This window comes from Portunus trituberculatus, chromosome 23 (assembly GCF_017591435.1).
Source record: "Portunus trituberculatus isolate SZX2019 chromosome 23, ASM1759143v1, whole genome shotgun sequence".
Classification (NCBI taxonomy): Eukaryota; Metazoa; Arthropoda; class Malacostraca; order Decapoda; family Portunidae; genus Portunus; species Portunus trituberculatus.
In genome coordinates, this window is record NC_059277.1 from 2,782,037 (window position 1) to 2,791,460 (window position 9,424).

The 9,424-nt window shown below is 39.7% G+C and overlaps 1 protein-coding gene across 1 annotated transcript in view; it reads left to right on the forward strand.

The window, feature by feature from the left end:
- The window catches only part of LOC123507612 (putative inorganic phosphate cotransporter), a 174,125-nt gene extending 166,172 nt beyond the window's left edge, over positions 1-7,953 (forward strand). The window contains exons 12-16 of the mRNA XM_045260626.1: positions 493-709; positions 1,325-1,457; positions 2,892-3,047; positions 4,869-4,954; positions 7,731-7,953. Coding sequence (XP_045116561.1) covers positions 493-709; positions 1,325-1,457; positions 2,892-3,047; positions 4,869-4,954; positions 7,731-7,901 — 763 coding nt within the window. The 3' untranslated portion in view covers positions 7,902-7,953. The remainder of the gene's footprint in view (positions 1-492; positions 710-1,324; positions 1,458-2,891; positions 3,048-4,868; positions 4,955-7,730) is intronic.
- The last annotated feature ends 1,471 nt before the right edge of the window (positions 7,954-9,424 follow it).

The following is a 9,424-nucleotide window of genomic DNA, read 5'->3' on the forward strand; positions in this document are numbered from 1 at the left end:
ATAACAAAGGAGGAGGAGAAAGAAGTGCAATAGGAAGATGAAGACGAAGAATAAGAAGAAAAAAAGGAAGAGACAATTAAGAAAAGGAGAATAAAGATAAATAAAGATGAAAATAATGTTAAATAATGATAGTAATAATAATAACAATAATGATAAAATGCAGCACAACAACATCAACAACAATAACAACAACAACGACAGCAATCACAACAGTGCCGACACAAATAACAAACAAACGGACCAAAAACAAACAATGTACACACACAGACAAAGAAAAATAAAGGAACACCAGCCACCACGTACAAAACTCTCTCTCTCTCTCTCTCTCTCTCTCTCTCTCTCTCTCTCTCTCTCTCTCTCTCTCTCTCTCTCTCTCTCTCTCTCTCTCTCTCTCTCTCTCTCTCTCTCTCTCTCTCTCTCTCTCTCTCTCTCTCACACACACACACACACACACAACCCTTAAGTAACCTGCAACTTGATCCATACCTTCAGAATAAGCCACGAGGAGAAAGAATACATTGAGAGCGCCGTAAGGAAGTCTGGCAGCTCTTGGAGTCGGCCTAAGAAGGTGCCATGGCGCTCCCTCCTGACGTGCGTGGCCTTCTGGGTGACTGTGGCCGTAGACGTAGGGAACATGTTTGGCCTCACCATCTTCTTCAGTCACCTGCCGACTTACATGAAAAACGTCCTGGGGTTCTCGATTAAAGAGGTAAGGTTATATTGTTCGTGTTGCTGTTTTTTGATTGGTTGGTTGGTGGTGTGCTTGAAGTATCAAATTTTCATCAGAGACAGGTTTGTTCGTGGCGAGCCTCAGCTTCAGTAGAAACAGAATAACGTCTGGATGTAAAGATGAAAGGAAAAAATGGTTAAGGAAATAAAGATGTGTCAATGCTGGTTATTCTGTTTCTATAAAATTTTCTTTGTTTTGCGTTAGTTAGTAGTACAGAAGGTAGTGTTTATTGTAGCTATGTCATAGGAAAAGGTAGATTAGAAACGAGTAGTAGAGGTGAAGCGAATTATATTTGTGTCTAAAGAAAGTAAGCGAAAGGTTAGTAAAGTTTATGAAAAGCGTTTAGGTTAATAGAAAAGCAAAAAAAATGATAGTGATAAATTTGCAAGAAAATTAATTTATTTTTGACCAGTAACCAAATGAGAATTAAAAAAATTAAGAGTAAAACGAAACCAGGCAAAGGAATAGAAGAGCAAAATAAAGGACAAGAGTCACGTGTGGAAAATGAACGGCAAGTAAAACAAGAGTCACGCGTGAAGTAACCAAACAAACAAGTCACCTGTGAAGAAGTAACGGCACAGTGTTCGCCCTCAGAATGGCCTCCTGTCCAGCCTTCCCTTCCTGTTCCGTTACCTTGGCGCTCTCAGCTTTAGCTTCTTCGGGGACTGGATTATCTCTTCCGGCAAGCTGAGTGTCATCACCTCCCGCCGCCTCTCCAGTGCGATAGGTGAGCCTGTCCCTCCTCCCTTCCTCGTCACGGTGGAGGTTAACTTAACGTGAATATAATGAATAGGTAATGAGTCATGTGTCCAATTCCTCGGTCTAGTCATGCCTCACTGGTCTGAAATGGCTCGTAATGTAATACTTTTGCGATGCTGTCTGGTGGCCGTGCATGTGTGTGTGTGTGTGTGTGTGTGTGTGTGTGTGTGTGTGTGTGTGTGTGTGTGTGTGTGTGTGTGTGTGTGTGTTCGTGTGTTTAACTCGGATATTCACTAGATGAATTCATAAATACATTTCAACATTAAGATATGAGTGAGGAAATAAACGGAAAAGATTGTTTTTATATTAAACTGAATGGACCCCTTACAATGTGATTTCTAAACCTGATTTGATCCATTTTTTTCTTTTTCATTTGCATATGTACTATTGTTTACTGAATCTGCATCATCCCCCTCGTCTCTCTCTCTCTCTCTCTCTCTCTCTCTCTCTCTCTCTCTCTCTCTCTCTCTCTCTCTCTCTCTCTCTCTCTCTCTCTCTCTCTCTCTCTCTCTCTCTCTCTCTCTCTCTCTCTCTCTCTCTCTCTCTCTCTCTCTCTCTCTCTCTCTCTCTCTCATGGCATATGCATTTTAAAGCTTACGGTGTGTTCTCTATTTCTCTTTCTCTCTTCCTCCTGCATAATATATGTTTAAAGCTCACCTACGTGCACCTTTACCTCTTCCTCTTTATTTTTTTACACAGATAAACATTTGCACTCCACAATGCGCCGTAACTAGCGCCTTCTTTCTCTTCTGCTCTTCCGCTTCCCTTTCAGACTCATGCAGTTTCTCCTCTTCTTCTTCGTCTTTAGTTCCGATGACTTTTTTTCTTTTTATTTCAAGTGCTGGATTCTCTGTTTGTTTTTTTATATTTCTCTACACTCTTAGTTTTTATACGTGCATTTATTCTTGGCTTCGGCATTTCTCTTTTCTTGTTCCTCTTCCTCTTCCTGTTCCTACTCGATCCACCTTTTTCAACCATGTTCTTTCTTGCTTTTCTGTGCCTCATTTCGCTGACATTTATCCCTCAAAGTCTGCTCTAAATTCTCCTGTTCTTTTTCTTTCTCTCCCTAGTCATGTTCCTCCTTGCCATTCTGTGCTTGAGTTTGCACGTCTTTATTCCTTACCATCTCTGCTCATTCTCTTTATAGTGCTCCCTCCTGCCTTTCAAATTTCATTCGCACATTTACTCCTTCTCTCTGCAATCTTCTTTCTCCTCTGCTCAACCGTGAATCTTACCTGTCTTTCATTACTTTAGCTCTCAATCCCCTCTCCCCCACAAATAGATCAGTTATATTCATAAAAGTTATACTAAAATCAGATACATGCCTGATAATTACTTAAAAATACACTGAAATTATATGAAAAAGCAATTAATCCTTCACTTTCTCTCTTTCCCCCCGTAGCCATGTTCTTTCCAGCCGTTCTGTGCCTCGCCACTGCCTACTCGGGATGCTCCGCCATAGCCACAGTAACCTTCCTGTGCCTCATGAACTACACGAACGGCGCCGTCGTCAACAGTATTCTAATTAACTACACGGAAATCGCGCCTAACTTCTCAGGTACACAGGTGATCTCATTAATCAGAAAAGGTGTGATGTTGTGTGTTTCATGATTTTGTTTAAGCTTACCAAGACTTCCCTGACAGAGTTGCAGAGTATTACAAGGGCGTTATATGAGTAAAGAGTAATTGGGTTGTTTTCATTCTATCAAGATTTTTTTTTTTTTTTTTTATGTAGGAGAGAAGCCAGCCAAGAGTAACAAAACTATTAAAAAAAAAGGCTCACTTGAGTGCTGGTTGCCTAAAAGAAAAGTGAAGAGTTAGCCAAAATTAAGGAACAAATGTCTTGATACCTCCCTCTTAGATGCAGAACTCTTGTGAGAGGATGAACTTAATCCCTTCAGTACAATGACGTGTTTTTACATTTATTCTGCTTACTATTTGGCGTTTTTATACAGCTTCAGAAACTTATGTGGGATTCAAAATAGTGAAGATTCTGTCCATTAATCTTCTGACCTTCATAGACCCTTCCTAATGTAAATAAAACTGCTTAATCATACACAAAAATGAAGGTAAAAATGCGTCTCAGTACAGAAAGGGTTAAGTTAATAGAACGTGTGAGGAATTCCTGGGTTTGTTGCGATGAACATTTGTGGTTTGTACGTTGCTGGAAAAACAGTAGATTTTTTTTTATTCTATTTGTCGTCTTCTTTTGTGTTTCCGTGCTATAATTAATTACCCCGGGAAAGACGACGCCTGAACTGGTAAAAAAAATTGTGTTACCTTCACGTGTTTTGTGTTTTGTGTTTTTTTTTTTTTTTTTTTTACCCCACAGGTGCATCTCCGTCATATTTTCTGTTGTCTCGAATAGGAAGAAGTTAACGAAGTAGTTTGTTTTTCTGCTTTTCCTGGTTTTTGTTAGATGTGATGTTTACAGAGAGACATAATTGCGTTTTTAATTAAGCCTTTTCTACATTACTCTGCTTGCCTGTTTTAATTCACATGATGAAATATCTCTTAGTAAAAGAAAAAAAAAAAACATGCGTTTATTGTAGGTATTCCATTTCCCTTCTTTTATTTTGTTGTTTATGATATATAATTTTTATCATCCCTATGTAATTCTACTTTACATTTTCTCAGTTTCTTTTTGGATGTTCACTTGTCTTCGTATTATAATTACACATTAATTGCGTTATCTGTACCTCCACCGTCCCTACATCTCACGTTTTTAACACTTGATCCTTGCCATTTGATATCCGAGATGATTCTTTATTTTTATATATATATACATTGGTGACATTTTCCTCTCTCTCTGTTATGCTACATATTTTCAACACAACTCAATTGATATCTAAAAAAAAATCCTCCTCTTTACCTTTTTCACTCTTGCATTATTCAGTGACCAACTTTCATATATTTTTATCTTACATTACACATTTACAACACAGCGGCGTTTGATATTTGAGAAAACCAAACTATTTTCCACTTTCTCACTCCCATCATTGACAGAATATGATATGATTTTCCTTTTCATTATTACATTGCATATATTTTTTAAGACTTCCTAATTTGACATTTAAAAAAAAAAAACATGCACATTTTTTTTGTACCCTTTTGTGATTATCTACAAAAAAATTCTCTGTTGTTTTTCATAAATTGCATATTTTTTTAAGACACCATCATTTGAAATTTAAGTCATCATTCTCTCTCTCTCTCTCTCTCTCTCTCTCTCTCTCTCTCTCTCTCTCTCTCTCTCTCTCTCTCTCTCTCTCTCTCTCTCTCTCTCTCTCTCTCTCTCTCTCTCTCTCTCTCTCTCTCTCTCTCTCTCTCTCTCTCTCTCAGCTTTAAACAGTCATTCACATTTCTCTTTTACATCCTCCAGGGACTATATTCGGTATTGGCAACACTGCGGGCGCCATCACGATGTTCCTCGCTCCGGTGTGTGTCGGGGCTGTCATCCAGGGACAGGTGAGGCTGGGAATACCTGTAGGAGTGGCAGTAGAAGGATGAGGAGGGAAAACAGGACTGACAGGAGTAGAAATTAGTGGAGAGATGACAAAGGGATGAGTGAAGGACAGCTGGAAAGAGAAGACGATAGGCAGAGAGAGAGGTAAAGGAGAGGAAAGGAAGGAAACCACGAGAGATAGAAAACTGAAAGGGAAAGAGAAAGGACGATGGGAAGAGGGAAGTAAAGAGAGAGAGAGAGAGAGAGAGAGAGAGAGAGAGAGAGAGAGAGAGAGAGAGAGAGAGAGAGAGTGTGTGTGTGTGTGTGTGTGTGTGTGTGTGTGTGTGTTATACGTATGTGTTCTCTCGTATAGAATTTAGCATTTGTAGTAGTAGTAGTAGTAGTAGTAGTAGTAGTAGTAAAGATTGTTGTTGTTATAGGCTGAAATATCCCCTAGTATTTATTCTTTCTTTGTAATTATGTACAATCCGAAGATAACGAAGGAAACAAACAGATGAGAGAAAATGAAAAGGAAGAAGAGAAATCCAGTAAGTAGAATTCCACCCACAATAAATAAGAATGATTGTTTTTACCTTCAACTCTCGTAAGATTTTTCGCTCCATTGTTTTTCTATTGTTTGTCGAAGCATGGTGAGAGTTAATTATTTTTTTTGAGGCCTTATTATATATCCAAGTTTAGTTTACTTCTGGATTGATCGCTGGTGAAAATTATTATTGTACTTAGAAAATTATTTGAGGATTTTTCTTCTTATAGGTGAACATAATGATAAAGGAGCAACCTGTGTGTGTTTCACTGATCTGCTGCAGTCTCTGACGAGACAGCCAGACGTTACCCTACGGAACGAGCTCAGAGCTCATTATTTCCGATCTTCGGATAGGCCTGAGACCAGGCACACACCACACACCGGGACAACAAGGTCACAACTCCTCGATTTACATCCCGTACCTACTCACTGCTAGGTGAACAAGGGCTACACGTGAAGGGAGACACACCCAAATATCTCCACCCGGCCGGGGAATCGAACCCCGGTCCTCTGGCTTAATAAGATAGCGCTCTAACCACTGAGCTTATGTGTGTGTGTGTGTGTGTGTGTGTGTGTGTGTGTGTGTGTGTGTGTGTGTGTGTGTGTGTGTGTGTGTGCGCGCGCAGTATGACACGTAAATTAATTAATGTTATCGGATAGCATGCATTCCGTTCCCCCCTTCCCTCAACTCCTGTCCCCCGGAAAATATAAATCCCGATATTTAATAATGTATTTCACTCCACATATCCATCCATCTATCTGCATATCTATCTAACTTTTACAATTTATTTTCCATTTAACTGTCTCATTATTTTTACCTGCCGTTAAGTATTCACATTTGCTGTCGAGCCATCAGTGCCTATGCGGGAATCGGGTCGAAAAGAGACGGCCGGGTGGGGGATGTATGAATCTGACAGTATTTCCGCGTCGTGTCAGTGGCGGCTAAAGCGCGTTAATTCCCGTGAATCTGTCGGCTCAGGAGGAACAAACGAGATGATGTAACAAAACGTATCCCTTGAATCAGTTTAATATTATAGAGTCCCTGGTGTTTGTTCATGCGTGCCTCGAATAGTTTGCTGAGCTTCATAGTATATTGAAGACCGGAGGAAGCGAGATGGTTAAAGAAAGAATCATGTCTCCCGAACCTGATTAATTTTTTAGTAGCAAGGACAATGCATTGGGAGCATGACTCGAACGCAGAATTCCAGACTGTATACTGAAATTTGATGATTTAATGATAAAAATGTGTGTGTGGGAATATCATTCAGGTATCATCCATTAAGTCCTCGATAATATGTTGATTTTGACTTACTTAACATAGCCATCACGATACACCGCCATTGTGTACCTTTGTGCGTGTTGGTGTCCTTGAACTGTGTAATAAGGTGTGCTGCTGCGTTGTGTGTTTTTGCCATGTTTGTGTAGGTAATGTAGTGTGGCGCGGGGCAATGTAGTGTTAGGTTTGATGTATTTGCGTAGCGCTACACGGCATAGAGGTTCTGTCAGAGGGAATAATCTCTGTTATGATGTACAGGTGACCTTTGATCTTTGTTGTGTGTGTGTGTGTGTGTGTGTGTGTGTGTGTGTGTGTGTGTGTGTGTGTGTGTGTGTGTGTGTGTGTGAAGTTGATGATGGTAGAGACTTCACTCCACAAGTATATATTGTTGATCTATTTAATTTTGCAGTTTTTTCCCTCGCTGTGCTTGCCTGCGAGTGCCTGCACGGAGGAGCTTCGTATTCATCGCACGTCAGTTTTGTTTGTAGTGTTGAAGTCAAATACAACTCGGCGTGTAGTTCAGAGTTACGGCGGTGCCAATCAGTGATGTTGGTGATAGTGCGCGGCGACTCGTCTCTCCTTTCAGCACGAGCGTCACTGTACTCTCGTCAGTGTGCACTCCTGAAGAGCCTTACTAATCCAAAAGCTTTCATGCATGTCTTGACCTTGAAAGTCAGGAAGCGCGTAATGTAAATGTAATGAATTCGCGTCCACAACCATTCGTAATTATGAGCAATGAGACCATAACTTCCACGTCGCCCTTTGTATTTCAGGAAGTCAAGAATATTTCAGATGAGTGATACTTTCATGAGGAAGGGGACTGTTCTGGTCCCCGCAATAAGCAATGAATCATGAATCAGGCAGAGAAGAAAGGTGTTTGCACTTGTCTGCCTTGCACCCGTGTACCTCTGTAACCTTGTCTCCCGCATGCAATCCTCAGGGAAATGCTGTCTTGTAGACACTTTTTGATCTTCCGTAGCAAACCATGCTGCAGTGGAGGAAAGTGTTCTGGATGTGCGTCCCGTTGTACGTTGTGCCCGAGGTCTTCTATCTCATCTTCTCCTCTGCGACGGTGCAGCCGTGGAACTCAGCGTGGGAGGAGGACGAGGAGCAGACGGCCAGCCTGAATAATCCCAGCGTTAAGACTTAAGCATTACCGGCTCCAATAGAAAAGTGTGTGTGTGCGTGAATATATATATATATATATATATATATATATATATATATATATATATATATATATATATATATATATATATATATATATATATATATATATATATATATATATATATATATATATATATATATATATATATATATATATACACGCATTATGTATGTATGTCTATATATAATATAACATATATATATTTAGAGTATATCCTACAAATGACAATGAAAATACTAATAAAGAAAGATGTCAGGCAAATCTTAACTATTTTCCTTTTAATTTTCCCTCGCGAATTAAAGGAAAATTTTCATAGCTTGCATTGAGGATAAACAAGAATTACGGGATATGGATAATGATTCTCCATATATAAATAAGTAAGAGAACAGACTGTATCTGAAGATAACAAGGATGATATTATACAAATGTTAGCAAAAACATTAAATTCGAGTAAAGGATGGAGCAACAGAAACCCACCCAGCTGCGACACGGAATTAGTCCATCACAAAAAACATAACAAAAAGAAAATGTCAAGCAGGAAATAGGAAGACACAGAGAACTGAATGAAGAGATGAAATATAAACCTTTACAGATTGACAGAATGGAGAAGCAAGCGGCAAATAAATACAGTGAGGCTGATGATGATAATGATGATGAGCACGCCGCATGGTTCGTGTCTCTGCATATTAACGACGAGAGCCAGAACAAACGCTCCCCCACAGCTTGCCTTAAGTCCATTCACCAATAAACAAGGTCAGTGGTGACTATGCCCAAAATAACCAATGTTTCTTGCAAGCGGAGACTAAAAATACGAAAACTAGGCTGCGCACTCCACTCTCTTATTTAGAAGAGACTGATCCCTCACTTGTTAGGGCGCAGAAGGCCTAAGAGATAATCGGATTAATATTAAGTCTTCCTGAAAGCTATTGGACTCGAAAGCAAAGTGGCGATTCCAGATGGATTAGGAGGGCCAGAATGAGGCGACTGAGGGATAAACCGACGCTCCGACGTGAAGTGGAAGGTTAGAGAGAGATGAAAGCCGAGTGTAGCAGGAAACAGGGCGTGGAATAGACGGAAATTATACAATAAAAAATGTTTGCATCAAGAATATATAGTGAGAGAGAGAGAGAGAGAGATAGAGTTGTAATTCATACAACACGATGAAATATTATTATTCTCTTGCTTGACAAACTTCCTGCTCACGTCACTTCAACTCTGATGTGTTTCCTTGAATTAATAATGTTACCTGCTGCCTGTTACCTGTTATTGTTATTCGCCTCGTGTGCTTTGTCGCGATTCTTTTTCCACAAATGAAATTTATTATGACCTACTACTGAGTAAAGATCTGCACACCAGGAAAAATTTGCATATTGTTAATAAGGTTGTTTGTCACATTCCCCTTTCTATGTGTGTGTGTGTGTGTGTGTGTGTGTGTGTGTGTGTGTGTGTGTGTGTGTGTGTGTGTGTGTTGGTGTCTGTATGTGTATAGGTGTGTAAAAAGT